This window comes from Pleurodeles waltl, chromosome 6, assembly GCF_031143425.1.
Source record: "Pleurodeles waltl isolate 20211129_DDA chromosome 6, aPleWal1.hap1.20221129, whole genome shotgun sequence".
Taxonomy (NCBI): Eukaryota; Metazoa; Chordata; class Amphibia; order Caudata; family Salamandridae; genus Pleurodeles; species Pleurodeles waltl.
This window is the reverse complement of record NC_090445.1, coordinates 1704982863-1705001466: the sequence shown is the minus strand read 5'-3', so window position 1 is coordinate 1705001466 and position 18604 is coordinate 1704982863. Positions and strand designations below refer to the sequence as shown.

The following is an 18604-nucleotide window of genomic DNA, read 5'->3' as shown; positions in this document are numbered from 1 at the left end:
AACTGATTTGCGTCTGTCCCAAAATGTGACATCATAGCCAGCTATGCACGACTGAAGGCAGGGGCACTTCCCATTTGAGAGGAATAAGGGGAAGAGTGCAAGGTGTGGGTAAAGGCCAAACCAAACAGTCATACCCCACTACTCCCTGACAACACCTGTGCAGAGAGGGACCGGCGCAGGGCTGGCTTTAGGGAAGTGTGAGCGGTGCAGCTGCACCGGGTGCTGACCTGGATTGGGGGACGCTGACCTCAGGGGGGCGCTGTGTTTAGCAATTACTTATGAAACTTGCAATTTAAAAGCACCTGCTGAAAAGTTCCTCGTGCGAACAGCCTTCAGGAAACAATTCAAATGTTAAGATACATCTGGTGATTAATGTTCCTGCTAGGGAGAGAGATATGAAGCCAGCCTTTACAAGCGCTTTAAAACACATGAATGTATGTGAAAGGGAGGCTATGGAGAGATGTGGAGCACAGTTGCCGGTGGTAGTGAGTAAATTCGAGGTGTGGTCATGGGGTGAGGGGTGCCAAACAAAACTGTTGCACAGGATGCCACCAGTGCTAAAGCTGGCCCTGGCTCGGTGGACGGTTCTGTTGGGGTCGTATGTCTGTTTTCACCCTTTCTCCTTAGAATCAACTGCTCTCTGTGTTGGTCATTGTAGGAAACTGGCACTTGTTGCAGTTACCCCCCCCCCCAACACACACTTTTTGCCTGATATTGATGCTGACTTGACAGAGTGTGATGGGACCGTGGTGACCAGGCCCCAGCATCAGCGTTCTTTCACTAAAAATGTAACGTTGTTTCCACAATTGGCACACCCCTGGCACACAGATAAGTCCCTTGTAAAATGTACCAGTGGTACCACGGGCCCTGTGACCAGAAGGGTCCCTAAGGGCTGTATCATGTGTTATGTCACCCTAAGGGACCCCTCACCTGACAAATACACACTGCCATTGCAGATTGTGTGTGTTGGTGGGGAGAAAAAGGCAAAGTCGACATGGCATCGCCCTTAGGGTGCCATGCCCACAAAACACTGCCTGTGGCATTGGTAAGTTACCCCTCTAACAGGCCTTACAGCCCTAAGGTAGGGTGCACTATACCACATGTGGGGGCATAGCTGCATGAGCAATATGCCCCTACGGTGTCTAAGTCCATTCTTAGTCATTGTAAGAGCAGTTTGGCCATATTAAGTATATGGTCTGGGAGTCTGTCAAAACAAACTCCACAGTTTCATAACAGCTTCACTGAATAATGAGAAGTTTGGTATCAAACTTCTCAGCACAATAAACCCCCACTGATGCCAGTGTGGGACTTATTAAAAAAATGCACACAGAGGGCATCTTAGAGATGGCCCCTGTATTTCACCCAATCCTTTAGTGTAGGACTGACTGGTCTGTGCCAGCCTGCCACTAGCAGACAAGTTTCTGACCCCATGGGGCGAGGGCCTTTGTGCTCTCTGAGGCCAGAAACAAAGCCTGTCCTGGGTGGAGGTGCTTCACACCTCCCCGTGCAGGAAGTGTAAGACCTGACAGTGAGCTTCAAAGCCTCAGGCCTTGAGTTACATGCCCCAGGGCACTCCAGCTAGTGGAGATGCCCACCCCCCGGACAAAGCCCCCACTTTTGGTGGCCAGTTCGGTGAGAAACTTAAGAAAAACAAGGAGTGACCATTTCAGCTGGGACCACCCCTAAGGTGTCCAGAGCTGAAGTGACCCCCTCCCTGCAGAATCCTCCAACTTGGTTAAAAGGACAGGGACCAATAGGGATAGGAATGTGCCCTCCTCCCCAAAGGGAGTGGACACAAGGAGGGTGTAGCCACCCTCAGGGACAGTAGCTATTGGCTACTGCCCTCTGACCCCTAACATGCCCCAAAATCTAGGATTTAAGGGCCTCCCTGAACCCAGCTCACCAGATTCCTGGCGACCTACAAGAAGAAGAAGGACTGCTATGGTGAAACCCCCAGCAGAGAAAAAGGAAGACGACAACTGCTTTGGCCCCAGCTCTACCGGCCTGGCTCCTGCTTCAAAGAACTGGCAAAACGACCAGCGACGCATCCAGTGGGACCAGTGACCTCTGCAGACTCCAGAGGACTGCCCTGCACCCAAAAGGACCAAGAACCCAAGAGGACAGTGGCTCTGTCTGAAGAAACCTACAACTAAGGACTCCCACCTCACTTCAGATACGTGAGTCCTGACCCCTGTGCACCTGACACCCACGGCCTGCGTTCAGGTGGCCCACCCAGTAAGGAAGGGTTTCCAGGTGATTGGGAGCCAGAGCCCACCCTGGGTTGACCCCTCCAAACCTCCCCGAAAACGCCTGCAGAGGGAATCCCGAGGACCCCCCTGACCAAGAGCTCTGGACAAAGAAAACTGATGCCTGAAGAACCACTGCACCCACAGCCCCCAGGCCTTGGAGAACCAGACCCCCGGCGCAGCATCAACCAGCAGGCGGCTCTCCTCCCTGTCTGACCAGTGGTTTGCCCGAGACACCCCGCCCTCGGACCTCGCCTGCAGCCTCTGAGTGACCCCCGGGGTCTCCCAATAGACCTGCATTGGAAACCCAAAGTCCTGTTTGCACCCTGCACCCGGCTGCCCCTGTGCCGCTGAGGGTGTGTGTTTGGTGCCTACTTGTGGTCCCTCCAGTGCTCTTCTAAACCCCCCTGTTCTGCCCCCTGAGTCGCGGGTACTTACCTGCTGACTGACTGGATTCCGAGTACCCCGTCTCCATAGGAGCCCACGTTAATTTGGTTTCCCTTTGATCTCTGCACCGACCGGCCCCGTGTTGCTGGTGCTGGGTGTTTGGGGTTAACTAGAACCCCCAAAGACAGACTACCTAAAACCCAGAGATAAGAACTGTACGTTGTATACTTACCTGCAAAACTGTGCTATCTCTTGTTCCCCCAGGATCTGTTGACAATTGCAGTGTCCACTTTTAAAATAGCTTTTTGCCATTTTAAGCAAAAGTGTGTACATTGTTGATTCTATTCAAAGTCCTGATCATATATATGCAAAGTACCGTTCATTTTATGTACTAACCTGTAAATTGAATCTTGTGGTTCTAGAAATATATTAACAAAACTATTTTCTATATAAAATCCTATTGGTGTGGAGTTAAGACATTGAGGCCCTCATTATGACCCTGGCGGTGTTGCACCGCCAGGGCCAACGGGGGCGGGAGCACCGCCGACAGGCCGGCGGTGCTCCCTTGGGCATTCTGACCGCGGCGCTTTGGCCGCGGTCAGAAATGGAAAACCGGCGGTCTCCCGCCGGTTTTCCGTTGCCCATTTGAATCCCCCTTGGCGGCGCAGCTCGCTGCGCCGCCATGGGGGATTCTGACACCCCCTACCGCCATCCTGTTCCTGGCGGTTCGCCCGCCAGGAACGGGATGGCGGTAGGGGGTGTCGCGGGGCCCCTGGGGGCCCCTGCAGTGCCCATGCCAATGGCATGGGCACTGCAGGGGCCCCCGTAAGAGGGCCCCGCTAGTATTTCACTGTCTGCATAGCAGACAGTGAAATACGCGACGGGTGCAGTAGCACCCGTCGCACCTTCCCACTCCGCCGGCTCGATTACGAGCCGGCTTCATGGTGGGAAGGTCGTTTTCCCCTGGGCTGGCGGGCGGCCTTTCGGCGGCCGCCCGCCAGCCCAGGGAAAAAGTCAAAATACCCACCGCAGTCTTGCGACCGCGGTACGGTATTTTGACGGCGGGACTTTGGCGGGCGGCATCCGCCGCCCGCCAAGGTCCGAATGAGGGCCTGAGTGTGTGTTTCTTCTATTGCTTGTGTGTACAACAGATGCTTAACACTACCCTCTGATAAGCTGAACTGCTCGACCACACTACCACAAATAGAGCATCATTATTATTATCTATTATTGTCTCTGCCAAGCCAATGGGGAACCCTAGACTCTGTGCACACTGTCTCTCACTTTGATAAAGTACATACAGAGCCAGCTTCCTACATTCGTCTCCGGTTCCTTGCAGTTATGCAGAGTTTAGTCTTCAGCCTTTATGGTTCTCTTTCCTATCACGAGAAGCTGTACACAATCTATGCAGATTCTGTGCGATGTATGGGTTTAGGGTGTGTCCAACTTTTGGGCCTGATTTAGATTCCGGGAGAGTGGTTACTCTGCCACAATGGTGACGGATACCCCGTCCTTCGAAATATAGATCCCATAGGAAATAATAGAATTTATATTTCAGAGGGCGGGATAGCCGTCACTGTTGTGACGGAGTAACGCATCTGTCGAGATCTAAATCATGCCCTTTGTGTCTTGTCCTCGCTCGCACACAGTGCGCTTTTTGGACTCCTGGTTTTTGGGGAGTGATATCTGTGGTTTCGCTGCTTCCACCCAGGATCAGTGCCGCGCAGGGGAAGGTCAAGGCTAGCTCATGGCGGTGTGAAGTACGGACGAAGCTCGCATGTGACCTTCAAACGTTTCTTTTGCTCTCTTCTCTCGCTCTGCATTCTGCGTCACACAGTATCTGTGTGCATACTCTCTTCTTATCAGTGTCACCAATGATGTCATTCGAGATCTCATCGCTGATGTCACCTACGTGACGCAATGAGCACAGCATGTCAGGACTGCTGAGCTAAAGCGTGGTGATTCCCGCGTTTTCTAGAGTTTCCACTGTGAACATACCACCACTTCATAGTTATGAAAGGACTTTTGACATGTATGTGTGTGTGTGTGCGTATGTGTGTGTTGTACTACAACAATAACATCTCTTTTAACTGAGGGCCTGATTTAGAATTTAGCGGAAGAGTTACTCCGCCAAAGTGGTGACTGAGGAACCCGTCTGCCGAATTCTAAACCAGGCCCTGTATTTTTTAGGGGAAATGTGTGTGAAATTGTAACAGTTATACATTGTCAAAGCCAATACAGGTCACTTTAGTTACTAGGCATTGACCTATTGGCCTTGCCAATGTTGTTTTTTTGTTTTTATTTTTCACAGGTGGCCAACGAGCACGCGGCCATCTGTGGAAAGCAAAATAATAGAAAAAAAGACAGTAGGTCTTTAACAACAGGCAGCTGAAGCTATCCGTAAACCAGAGCTAAAAACCTTAGTTGTTGGGAAGTGGATTGTAGGGAATATCTCTTTGACAAGAGAAAAATGTGTCCTGCAAACACCATTAGCACATTTTACTTTTGTTATCTTTCTGTTAGAATACAGGGTTCTACATAAGCAAAGAGACATTGCTTTATTAATGCATGAGTATATATATATATATATATATATATATATATATATATATATATATATGTTGTGTGTGTAGAGAAAACCTAGCCAAAAGACACAGCAGATAAATGGCCATAAGTTGACCCACCTGGCCACATTCATGGGTCTCCCATCCCACATAGATATGGTGGAACCACAGGGCTTCCACCAGGAAAGCCTAGTTGGCTCCACCAGTTGAAACATTTGACCTGGCAGCCTCTTTTGTATGGGGTGAATGGTACATGAGCAGCCACCCCATGCAAGGCACCACGCTCATGGGCAGGTAAATCAAACAATGACTATGACATTAGGGCCTTTTTTTGTTTTTCAAAAAGAAACTTCTACTTTGGAATTTTGTTTAAAAAAAAAAAAGATATCTTTGCAGAGTGGGACCAAAGCATCATGGGGCTCCCTCACAAATTGCCCTGCCCTGAGAGCAAACCACATTACAGGTGTTCGTTCTACTGCAAGTGACATCCTCTCCAGGCAGGTGGGAATATCAAACTAAGGAGGGAGGATGTTCGCCAGGGAGGGGGAGGCCAGAGCATCCGCTGACTCGATGGGCGCTGGTCCTTGAACCAGTGACACTCTAATGGCCTGATTTAGACTCTGGCGGATAGACTACTTTGTCACAAATGTGGCTGATATCTGTCCATTGAATTACAATGCCCACAGGTGTAAAGACACTTGCAATACAGCAGACAAGAAATCCACCACATTTGTGATGGAGTAACCGGTCCGCCAACATCTAAATAAGGCCCTTAGGGCCAGATGTACGAAATACTTTTTTTTGCATTTCCTAAATAGCGACTACTTAGAAATTGCTATTCAGGAAATGCAAAACGGTATGTGCAAAAATAGAGATTCCCTTATTGCGATTCCTACGCTATTAGGAAGTCGCCATTCAGGTAATACCAAACTATTCGTCCCTATGGCCCTAAAGGCCTAAAGGCCGATCGTTACGGATGGTTTAGCATTTCCTAATTTGCAATTTCCTAATAGGAAATCACAAATTAGGAAATGCTAAAGCAAGTAAGATGTTCGGCCCAAGGCCCCTCCTAGCTCCTCCCCGAAAAAAGTGGTGCGCATGTAAAGCACACAGATGCCCTAGGGGCATGTGTGCACTTTATGGCGCTTTAAAAAAAAAGCATTTTGGTTTGTTTTTTTAAACTGCAGATGATTTACCATCGACTTTGAGTCGCTGGTAATAGCATTTCCAAAATGCCCAATTTGCATTTAGAAAACGCTTGGTACATGTGCATTGGAAATCACAAATAGGAAATCACAATTTATGTTTTTCTATTTGGGTGCCGCAAAATGCGATTTCTACTAGGTAGAACTCACATTTTGCGATTCCCAAGCGGCCTTTGTACATGCCAAAAGGTCATTTAGCATTTCTTAACGGACCAAAATAGCGATTCAGCCCATTAAGAAATGCTAGCGCTTCGCACATCTGGCCCTAAGTCATTAAACATCGGTTAGCAACATAATTAGCATCTGGGTCAAAATATGGCTCCCCTAAATAAATTAAATTAAATTAAACTTTTAAAATCAATTCTTTTTACATGAATTCAGTAACCTTAAATCAAGGGGGGGGCAAATGGTTTTGAGGAAGAGATTCTTAGGTATAAAACATAGTGCTAGCATTAGATTCAGGAACTAAAATAAAATGTAGAAGCATTTAAGTGAATAAAAAAGGTAATAACATTAAACAAAGGTCAGTGTTAATTACATTTAGCAATAAGGATTAGGATAAATCAGCAATATTTCAATATTTGAAAAAAGTAATCTTCTTAAAAAGGAAGACATATGTGACTAGTAAATAGAGGACATTGTGCCAAGGTAATTGATGAAACAATGCAACCCACATCTTGATGAGCAGATGGCAGGTGATGAGAGAACAGGAAGGTGATGGTAGGAGAGGAAATGGCGTGTAATGTGCTCTCCTAAGAGGAGCATCGCTCTCTGGTTCCAGGCACAGCTGGTTCTCACTCATCCAGATGTAGATATGGATTTACCATGTAGTAAATTTGTCCTGATTTAACTTGGCTGTTTCTCTGCTCTGTAGAATTGAGGAGCCTGTATCACTCTCAAAACCTCCAAAGAGTCTAAGGACCTCTCTTCTCTCCCATTGCAGAAGATGTGCTACGCCAATCTGAAGGCGATGAAGCCAGCAGCCGTCCAGGAGACAACTGACTCCGGCATCCAGTACGCAGACGTGGTGACTCTTCTGAACGGGGCGTCGCAGCCTGCCACCCCCGGGAAGGACCCTGGGAAGCAGAAGAGACCAGCCCCGCGGGCCCTAGAGGCTGAAGACCCCCTCTATGCCTCGGTGCAAACAGGCCGGTACAAAACACAGTTCGAGGACCTGGACTATGCCAATAACAACTGATGGGTCTTGGAACGACCAACAGGGGGTGCCACTGAGTGTTAGGGCTTAGAATGAGTCATGGTGCTTCAGCATCTCAGTTTAGGGTGATCAACTCTAGCATACTTTGGCACAGGCTTGCAGATGGTGTGGGAGGAGGCGTACACCAGCATGGGTCAATCAATCAACAGCATTTATACAGCAGACGGTTGCTTCAGGAGAAGCGTCCCAGAGCTTAAACCAAAGCGATGAGAGTAAAGCCGGCCAATTAACTCTGGATTTGGTCAAAAAGCCAGGTTTTTAATTCTTTCCTGAAACAGTGCTCTGGAGCCTTCACCTTGCAGATTGTCTTCTGTTGACCAGTTATGTCACAGATCCAGGCACTGAGTCCCAACTGCGTTGAAGTAAATAGGAGTGGTCCATGACTGGCAGCCTGCTTTTTCCTCCACACTTTATTCCTTTTTAGGTCAGTCTTAAGATCAATCGCTTCTTCTTAAAAAAATCATATAACAAAATATCTAATAGGAAAAGACTTGTCCAGCAGGTGCTACTAAATTGTTTGATAACGTTATTTACATACCATTTGTAGTGTTGAATATTAATTTCCTATGACATCACAGTCATTTGTGATGTCACAGAGAGGAATTAATCAGTGTATGACATCACAGTCACTCAATGGTTGACGTGTTGTCATACACAGAGATCAATCGATGTATGACATCACAGCCAGTCAAGGGCATTAATCATTGAGATGGCGTCCTGTCATAGACAGGGAATAGTCGATGTATGACATCACAGCCAGTCAAGGGCATTAATCATTGAGATGGCGTCCTGTCATAGACAGGGAATAGTCGATGTATGACATCACTGTGAGTCATTGAGAAGGCGAGGTGTTATATAGGGGATAGTCAGTATACAACAGATATATTGGAGAAGATGTGGCATCATGGCCAGAGCTGCCGCCTTTGGAACTGGGGAACCAGGTTCTAATCCCGGCCTCGGCTTAACATCCTGTGATTCTGGTCAAATCACTTAAACTCCCTCTGTCTACAAAAATGAATATGTCCTTGTGGAAGGTAACTTCTGCTAATGTAAATCACTCCAATACCTTTGGGTCAAGTTTGCTATATGAAACTGCAAAAAAAAAAAATGACGTCACAGTCACTCAGTGAGGTGGTGTGATGTCATTGACAAGGATTAATCAATGGGGTGGTGTGATGTCATCGACAGGGAATAGTCAATGTAGGACATCACAGTAAATCAATGAGAAGCTGTGATATAGATAGGAATAATCAATGTAGGACATCACGGTCAGATGGATGGTGTGATGTCATAGACAAGGGAAAAGGGAATATATGACATCACAGTAACTCAATGAGGTGTGATAGATGCTGAATAATCAATGTATGCATCACAGGTTACGTCAAACACACAGGTGATCACTACTGCTTTGTATGAGAAGCGCTGAGGTAAATGTGGGAGGACACAGGGAATGACCAATGTAGGGCATCACCAACATTCAAGGGCATGTTGTGATGTAATAGCCAGTAAATAGAGAATACATAGCATCACACACAGTTAAAGGGATGAAAATCAGCTCTGTAATGAGGTACCGGTAAAAACAAAATGGAGACACATTTACATTTTCCAAACATATGAAAGTAGGAGCCCATGTGGGACATTACATTAGATTTAACAGATTTAGTGGGTAAATCTTCTTGTGAGCAGCACCGTACTTTAAATACTTATTTCTCAGCTTCAGCATAAACAAGACAGCAAATATGGATGAGTGTCCCGCAGAGATGCATTCTGGGATGCAAACCATATGTAGATTAAGCACAGGTCCCAAAGGCATCTTTGGGAGGGATCCACAAATTTGCTCTTTCCATGCGTTGAGCTTGCAGAACTCACCGACCCTTACACAGAGGCTGATGGGAGGTTGGGAACAGGCTCAGGTCAATGGGCTGCATTATAAGGACTCGCCCACCCTTACTTAGAGGCTGAGGAGGGGCTCGACGACTGGTCCTATCAGAACGCTGGGAAAGTATTGTGGCCTTATCGCTGTGAGCCCGGGCACTGACAGCCTTTACTCCCGGCAGCCCCAACTCCCAAGGGATGATGGCTTCATGCATAGCCATAGTAACTCCTGCCGACTCAATATGTGTCCGTTGCAGGAGTGCTGAGTGCACCAACGGCCTCAAGCGGAGGGTCAATTGGAGAATGTAGTGTGGGTCGGCCGTCAAGCTTGCGTCTGTCTGTAATGGGGGAGCACCAACAATCTCCTCAAATGACAGTCATTTCTAGAACCACTTCCACAGATCTCACAGTCCAGTAGTGCTGGGCGACCAACCAGAGATATCTCCATATCAATCAGATGAAGTTGCTAGCTGTTTACCAAGCGCTGAGAGCCTTCCTTCCTCACCTCATTGGCAAGGTACTTCTGACAAAAACAGCCAACAGGACTGCCACGTATTGTCCACAAAAGCAGGGGTGCACTAGATCCACTCGGGGCACCAGATCCACTCAGCTATCTTGGGTGTGATCCTACTGGAGGTTACTAATAAAGCATGAGTTTAATAACAATGCGTCTAACTCTTCAAGATGGATTGTTTTACCAAGTCCTCCCTGAAGAAAATGGTGTCCCCTTCCTCTCTCATGAGAAAGTGTACAATCATCAATCCACAGTTCCTGAACCAGTCCCACGACCTCCCCATTCCGAGTAAGATGGGCTTCAGGAGCCAAGAGTTGAGGTTATGACAACTGCAAACACTAGAGGCTGACCCAGGAGAGAGCGTTAGAGAGGATACTCAGCATTCAACACAACACACTGCAGTGATAGAAAGCTAGAAAGCGTGGCCTTTATACAGCAGGTCAGAGAATCAACCAGCACATGAGGCCAGACAGTACTTTCCCATCATTCCTCCTCCAGTACCATCTGCAGGTGGAAAGAACAGAGGGGCTGGAGGACCAGGAGTGGAGTTAAGGGACATTCCTACAGGAGAGGAGGTACTAAGGAGTGAAGATAGTGCTATGTACCTGTGGGTACAACCCCACTGCAGTAAGCACATCTAGGGATGGTCTGTGGAAGCACATCCCGCAGCTGATGGGTGGGGGAGTGAGCTGTGCCTTGCATCTGCAGCAATGAGACAGAAGATAATGTTGCAGACTATTTTGGTTATAGAAATCTAAAATGTGAGACATGTCATGAAATCAGTCTAAGACCCTATGAAAGAGTACAGGCCCAAGGCTTGAGAAAAGTCCGACCTTACATACCCTTACCTAAAGGCTGACACAAGACTTGAAAACAGGCCAGGGGCAGTGGGGTCACACTGTCAGACCTCACATACCCTTACCTGAAGGCTGACACTAGACTTGAGAGCAGGTCAGGGGCAGTGGGATCACACTGACAGACCTCACATGCCCTTACCTGAAGGCTGACACAAGACGAGAGAGCAGGTCAGGGAGAGCGGGGTCACACTGTCAGACCTCACATACCCTTACCTGAAGGCTGACACAAGACTTGAGAGCAGGTCAGGGGCAGTGGGATCACACTGACAGACCTCACATACCCTTACCTGAAGGCTGACACAAGACGAGAGAGCAGGTCAGGGGCAGCGGGATCACACTGTCAGACCTCACGTACCCTTACCTGAAGGCTGACACAAGACTTGAGATTAGGTCAGGGGCAGCGGGGTCACAGTCAGACCTCACATACCCTTACCTGAAGGCTGACACAAGACTTGAGAGCAGGTCAGGGGCAGCGGGGTCACACTGTCAGACCTCACATACCCCTACCTTAAGGCTGACACAAGACTTGAGATTAGGTCAGGGGCAGCGGGGTCACAGTCAGACCTCACGTACCCTTACCAGAAGGCTGACACAAGACGAGAGAGCAGGTCAGGGGCAGCGGGGTCACAGTCAGACCTCACGTACCCTTACCTGGGGGGGACTGGAAGTATCACTACAAGGACTTAACCTTGAGGCTGATGGGGGACTTGCGAACACCTGCCCCACCCTGACATGAAGGCTGACACAAGACTTGAGAAAATGCCTGGGGCACCGGGATCACACTGTAGGCTGACATTAGGCTTGAGAACACACCCACTCACCATACCTCACCGGGAGACTGACAACAGGCTTGAGAGCAGGGCTGGGATCTCATTATAAGGACTCACCCACTCGTACCTGGAGGCTGACGAGAGACTTGAGATAAAGTCCAGGGGGGCAGGGCTGCACTGTAAGGTCCCCCATCATCCTACCTGGAGGCTGCAGTGACGTCACACTGTCAGGGCTCACAACCTTTTCCCTACAGCCTTGCTGGAGAGTTGAGAACGGGTCTGCTGTAGTGGGCTGACTGTAAATACTTGTCCTGAAATAAAATAAAAACCTTTGGACACAGGTGTGTGACTCTTCTCTGTTAATGCTAACAGGTTACTCAAGGAATTATTCAGTTTCATCCTTTGAGGTGCTGGAGGCGCTGCCATAGACTGAAAATTGTTCTAGCTATCACGTTTAGAATTTTCAATTCTATTAAGGATACGGAGGCGAGGATTATGCTTCTTTTTCTATGCTTTAATAACTTCAGCAGCCAATAGAAAGACATTTCCCAAAAAAAACTACAAATCCCATGAACCCACCATAATATCAGAATGACTATAGAGCCCAGCCCTATAAAACCTTCCTGACGCAAAGTCTCTTCCTCTTTCTTTGCACATAGACATAGTTACTGCACTAATGCCAAAGAGTCACAAATAAACCTGAAGTCCAGGGAAAAGAAAAACGATGAACAACTGAACCAGAACGACGAACATCCCATCAACAATGAGGAAGGAGGAAAAGAATCCCCAGAGGAAATCCAGGCGATGGAATCCGAATCATATATCCTCTTCACCTAGGACAGAGAAATAACGAGCCATAAACAGTCTCTTATATATAATAAAGTAGATAAAAAACAACACTTTTTTTTTTACAATACAATATCAGGGTGGGAATTAATATTATTTGTTAACATCACATCAACATTATGCAATACAAAGTATAATATATCAGAAAAAACATGAAAGCTGAAACAATAATCATGGGTGGGATAATCCTCGCCTCCGTGTCCTTAGTAGAATTGAAAATTCTAAATGCGATAGATAGAAAGTTTTTCATTCTATGTCAGGACCGGAGGCTCAGATTATGCTGTTTAAAGTCTTGCCATAACAACTGACGACACATCCAAAATAGGTTTATAAAAAAACCTTTTAAACGTGGAATCAGAGGACTAATCTGCTGCGTTCAAGATATCTTCTAAACGAGAACCAAGAGTAAAAGACTTTGATGCCGTAGCACCCCTCATGGAATGCGCTCTAAATTTGGAGGTATCAATACCTGCTTCAGACAAAATCCATTTCACCCATCGGGCAGGGGTAGCCGAAGAAACAGGTTTAAATGGCTTTTGGAGCGAAATAAGCAGCTGGCCCAACATATCACACCGAAATTCAGAAGACCTCATAATCTTTTAGGCATTGAACAATGCAAAGTTTGTTATTATCCGGAAATGCTGGATAGAAAATCAACCTGGTGTTGCACTTAGTCCTTCTAGATATGACAAATGAAACACCTTCAGGAGAGAAACGTCTCCCTGCCAAATTTAAAGCTTTGATGTCAGAAACACGTTTACAAGAAATGAGACATAGCAGGATGGTAAGCTTGGCAGAAAGTTGCTTCCTGGAGAGGTACTTATTGGAAGGCCAGGAATCTAAAAACCTCAGAACAATGTTAACATCCCAAAGCTCAGACTACTTGGGTAGAGGGGGGTTTAACAATCTAATGCTCTGAATCAGCTTACAAACAACAGGTAACTGACCAACAGGTCTACCATCAATAAAGACACGGCTGGCAGAAATGGTGGAGCGAAAATTGTTGATAGAATTATAAGCCATCCCAAAGGCGGCTAAAGATGCTAGAAAGTTCAATATTATAGTGCAATCCGCCTTAAAGGGATCTGAATCCCGTGAAGAACACCAACTACACCAGCGTCTCCAAGCTGAGGCATAACGTTTATGTGTGTTGGGGGCCCAGGATTGATTGATGAATTCCTGAGCTTCGTTCAAAAGGCCTGGGAGACTCCAGTTCTGCCTGAAAGATGCCAAGCTAGAAGAGACAGTTGACCTGTCATGATCAAGGGGTGAGGAGAACCCATCGGATCCAGAAGGAGGTTCCAACGCCAGGGCAAGAGGCTGGGAGGAGCACAGGTTAGTTCCATAATGATGGGGAACCAAGGCTGGGCTCTCCAAAATGGGGAGATCAAAACCATATCCACTTCCTGTTTCTGAGGTTGAGCTAGGACCCTGGGAATCATTACAAATGGAGGGAAACCATAAAAGAGGAACGGGGTCCAATCCTGGAGGAAAGCATCTGTTGCCCTTACTCCCAGATCCGAATGCCAACTGAAGTACGTCGGGAATTGAGAATACAGACGGGAAGCAAAAAGGTTGATTGTGCACAGACCCCACATCCTCATGATAGACCTGAAAACTTGTGGGTGCAACCTCCAATTGCTGTAATCTATCAAATGACGGGAGTACCAATGCGCGATCACATTCCGTTGACCTGGAAGGTACTCCACTGTCACCGAAATGTGATTTAGAAGACAATAATGCAAAAAATCTTTGGCAATCTCCGTCAGTAGAGGAGAATGGGTCCCCCCCAGCTTGTTCACGTAACGAACCACTGAAACATTGTCAATCCTGAGCAGAATGCAACATTTCGCTTTGCTCGTGGCGAAGCTGCGAATTGCAAAGGAGCCCGCTAGGAGCTCCAGGCAATTGATATGCAGAGATAGTTCCTGCTGGGACCAGCGACCTCCAGTAGATAAATGGCTGCAACAAGCCCCCCAACCCCACAGGCTGGCATCCGCTTCTATAATCAGGTCCGGGGAGCCGGGAAAACTGGCTCTCCCATTCCATGCTTCCATGTGAGATAACCACCAAGAAATTTCCATCTTTGCCTCCTCCGAAAGGGGAACTGCCTGGGAGTAAGACAAGCCCTTGTTCAGGTGCATGATCTTGAGGCGTTGAAGGGACCTGCAATGCAGGGGCCCCAGAAAGATCGCTTGAATAGAGGAGGCTAGCAGTCCCACCAGGCGAGTCAGGGATCTCAAGGATACAGTCGTCTTGGACAAGGCTAGCCTCAGTTCTCTCTTGATATTCCTCACTCTTGTTGGAGGAAGAATCAGCTGAGCAGAAGGAGAGTCCACCAGGAAACCTAGGAACTCTATAGATTGGGAAGGGGTTAGAATGGATTTTTGAACGTTGATGACAAAGCCCAAGTCCTGAAGGAGAACGATCACCCATTCCAAGTGGATCATAACCGTCTGGGGAGATTGGGACATAATTATAATGTCGTCCAGATAAATGACCAGGCGAACGCCCCCTGGTTCTCAGGAATATCACCACTGGCCTCATCAGCTTTGTGAAACACCAAGGGGCTGATGACAGGCCGAAGGGAAGAACCTTGAATTCGTATACCTTTCTCTCCCAACGAAACTGGAGGAAACGTCTGTGGGAAGGGAAGATGGGAACGGATAGATAAGCATCTTTCAGATCCAGATGGACCATCCAATCTCCAGTCCGAAGGATGTCCCGTAATAAATGAATGCCTTTCATTTTGAAATGGTGATACAGGATCCACTGGTTGAATTCCTTTAGATTGAGGACTAATCTTGAGCCGCCACCCTTCTTGTCTACCAGAAAAATGGGGCTCACAAAAATTCGGGATGTAACTCTGCCTCCTCTATCGCATCTTTGGACACAAGGGCCAGAATTTCTTTTTGAGTGATACTCTGATCAGAGTGGGAAAAATATAGAGTGCTGGGAAAAGGAAGTTGAAGAGGAGATTGAAAGAACTCTATCTTGAATCCCTGAACGGATTCTAGTACCCACGGGTCGTTTAAAAGTTTTTGCCAATTGTGATAGAAATATTCAGTGCGACCCCCTAAGGAAACCTCTTCCCATGGAATAATTCTCACCTGCAGAGGAGGAATCCTGGATGGAGGCGGCTGTGCCCCTGAACATTCCTCTACTGAAACGGCCTCTGAAGGAACGTCTGGTAGGGTAGAAGGAGGAGGCTTGGTCTTGATAGCCACCTCTGCCTCTGTACCCCTGGAAGCTGTCTCCGGTTGGATTCTGATAACCGCAGCCGAATGGTCACCCCCTGAAGCGTCCAGTCCAGGAAAAAAGAGGTTGCAGTGCTATTTTTATGGAGCCTTGAGCCTTGTCCAAACTAGAAAAAGTGGCAACGAATTTAGAAAGTTCCTTGAGAAAGGGGGCTCCAAATAAAAGGCCTTGAGCTGCTGGACCCGCTTCAGAGGAAGCTAGGTCAGCCAATTTAGGGTCCAGCTTCATAAGGATAGAACAATGGCGTACATTAGAAATGGCACAGCTAGTATTGCCCAAAAGACATATTGCACGTTGAGACCCTCCAATAAGCATATCCGTATCTATAGGAGTGTTGGATTCTTTAGCCTGAAAAGCAAGTTCCAGGATCTTAGTCAGAGGACCTGACAAGTCCAAGAGCTTGTCCTGGCAGATTTTCCAAGCCCTATCAATACCCTTCTTAGGGTACTTAGTATATTTTTTAAGATAGGTCACCATGGATGGGTCTATCTCGGGAGTTTCTGCCACCTTGTCAGGAAGATCAGGTCTGGGGCATTCAGAGTGCAAACGTGCGCGAACCTCCTTGTCGAACTCTTGCCTAATATGAACTTCCACATAGTCAGTGACCTCAGGAGGGGGAATCCAAGCCATAGATCTGGGGTGTGTAATCTCACCCGGTTCAAAAGTTAACAGTTTTGCCTGCTTAGGGTTGGAGGTATGATGGGTTTTTGCCTTACGCTTGCGTGGTGGACGTGCATCAGTTTTAGATGTACCTCGGGAAGAGGAAGCGTCGTAATCATCTGATAATTCTTCAGAGCCGGGTTCAGTAGGCATACTGTAGGGATGCTCATTAGCTAAGGAAGCCGCCAGTTTCTCGAAGGCTTGAGAGTGGATTTATTTACATGGTAAAGTCGTGGACTCTTCACCAAGACCCCTGGTGGGGGGAAGCCAGCCTTGTTGTTGAGCAAAACCGTAAAGGTGATGTTTTAACGAGGTAATAGCTTTAGCCAAAGCATCATTAACGGTTTGGTGCAGGTCTGCGTTCAAAGCCTGTACAAGATCCTGTTCAAAGGACCAGGAGTGAGTTTCTTCAAAATAGTAATTCTCATCACCCTCTTGATATTCTTCATACATGGTTTGTTAGAATGATGAGAGCAAACCAGAGTAAACAGAAAAGATATATAAGTAAATATATATATAATGCTGATCACCACTGTGACCAAGGGGGAGGTTAAAAGGGGAGCTGAGAATTTCTGACCCCAACTGCAGAAAACAGAACTAGTGCATTGAGGGAGCCCTTATACAGCTCAAGGCAAGGCCTTGTTTGAATTTTACAAACCTGGAGAGTAATTACAGAAGGGCGTTCAGGGGTGCACAGGGAATGGAGGCCCTGCAGTTATGAAACAAGACCCACGGTGTTCAAGGAACCAAAAACACACGTGGGTACCAATGCGCTGGAAAAATGCAGGACACGCAAGCCGGAGAAATCCCTTAATGAAAGGGAAACGTGTTCCCGGCTCGCGCGCACTTGGGCGCATTGTAAACATAAAAGTCCGCATAGTACAGGCTCCCAACAAACGGCTCCCGCTCCACAAAAACGAGCGGCAAGCTGCCCGATCCAAATGCAAGGGAACACCAGAACACAGAAGAATAACGATATGAACAGCGTGCGAACTGCAGGTATGTAAAACAACAATACTTATAAGCAATGAAAGCAAAACAGTAGCGCTCAGAGGAATAACAAATACACTTAACTGGCTGCGGAGCAGCAAAGAACGATGAAGAGACTTTGCGTCAGGAAGGTTTTATAAGGCTGGACTCTGGTCATTCTGATATTAGGTGGGTTCATGGGATTTGTAGTTTTTTTGTGAAATTTCTTTCTATTGGCTGCTGAAGTTATTAAAGCATTGAATCAGAAGCTGTAGGAGACTGGCCTGGCTTGTAGTGGGTACCAGAGGTACTTACACCTTGTGCCAGGTCCAGTTATCCCTTTTTAGTGTAGAAGAGGTGTTTCTAGCAGCTTAGGCTGATAGAAGGTAGCTATGGCAAAGCAGCTTATGCTGAACTAGGAGACATGTAAAGCTCCTACTATACCACTTATATCATATGCACGATATCATAGAAAACACAATACACAGAGTTACTAAAAATAAAGGTACTTTATTTTTATGACAATATGCCAAATGTATCTCAGTGAGTACCCTCAGTAAGAAGGTAAATACTATACACAAGTTATATGTACACAAACTAAAGTTAGGTAAGTAATAGAAAGAAAAGTAATACAAACAGTGTAGAATTACAGTAGATTGCAATAGGAGCACATAGGGATAGGGGCAACACAAACCATATACTCCAAAAGTGGAATGCGAACCACGAATGAACCCCAAACCTATGTGAGCTTGTAGAGGGTCGCTGGGACTGTAAGAAAACAGTGAGGGTTAGAAAACTACCCCACCCCAAGACCCTGAAAAACGGAGTAAAGTGCACCTACTACCCCCAGACAGCACAGAAGTCGTGATAGGGGGATTCTGCAAGAAGAACAAACACCATCAGTGCACTGACAACGGATTTCCAGACCTGAGTACCTGTAAGACAAGGGGACCAAGTCCAATAGGCGCGACAGTGTCCAAGGGGGGCAGGAGCCCAGGGAACGCCAGCTGAAGGTGCAAGGAAGCTGCCACCGGTTGGAAGAAGCTTGGAGTTCTGCAAGAAAGAAGAGGATTCGGAACTTCTCCTTTGGAAGACAGATGTCCCACGTCGCAATGAAGCTTGCAGAGGTGTTCCCTTGCAGAAAGACCGCAAACAAGCCTTGCTAGCTGCAAGGGTTGCGGTAGAGGTTTTTGGGTGCTGCTGAGGACCAGGAAGGATTAGGATGTCGCCACTTGGA

General features: G+C 47.2%; 1 protein-coding gene across 1 annotated transcript in view; it reads left to right on the top strand.

The window, feature by feature from the left end:
• The window catches only part of SIT1 (signaling threshold regulating transmembrane adaptor 1), a 50477-nt gene extending 38502 nt beyond the window's left edge, over positions 1–11975 (top strand). The window contains exon 6 of the mRNA XM_069241842.1: positions 7346–11975. Coding sequence (XP_069097943.1) covers positions 7346–7600 — 255 coding nt within the window. The 3' untranslated portion in view covers positions 7601–11975. The remainder of the gene's footprint in view (positions 1–7345) is intronic.
• Positions 11976–18604: the final 6629 nt, after the last annotated feature.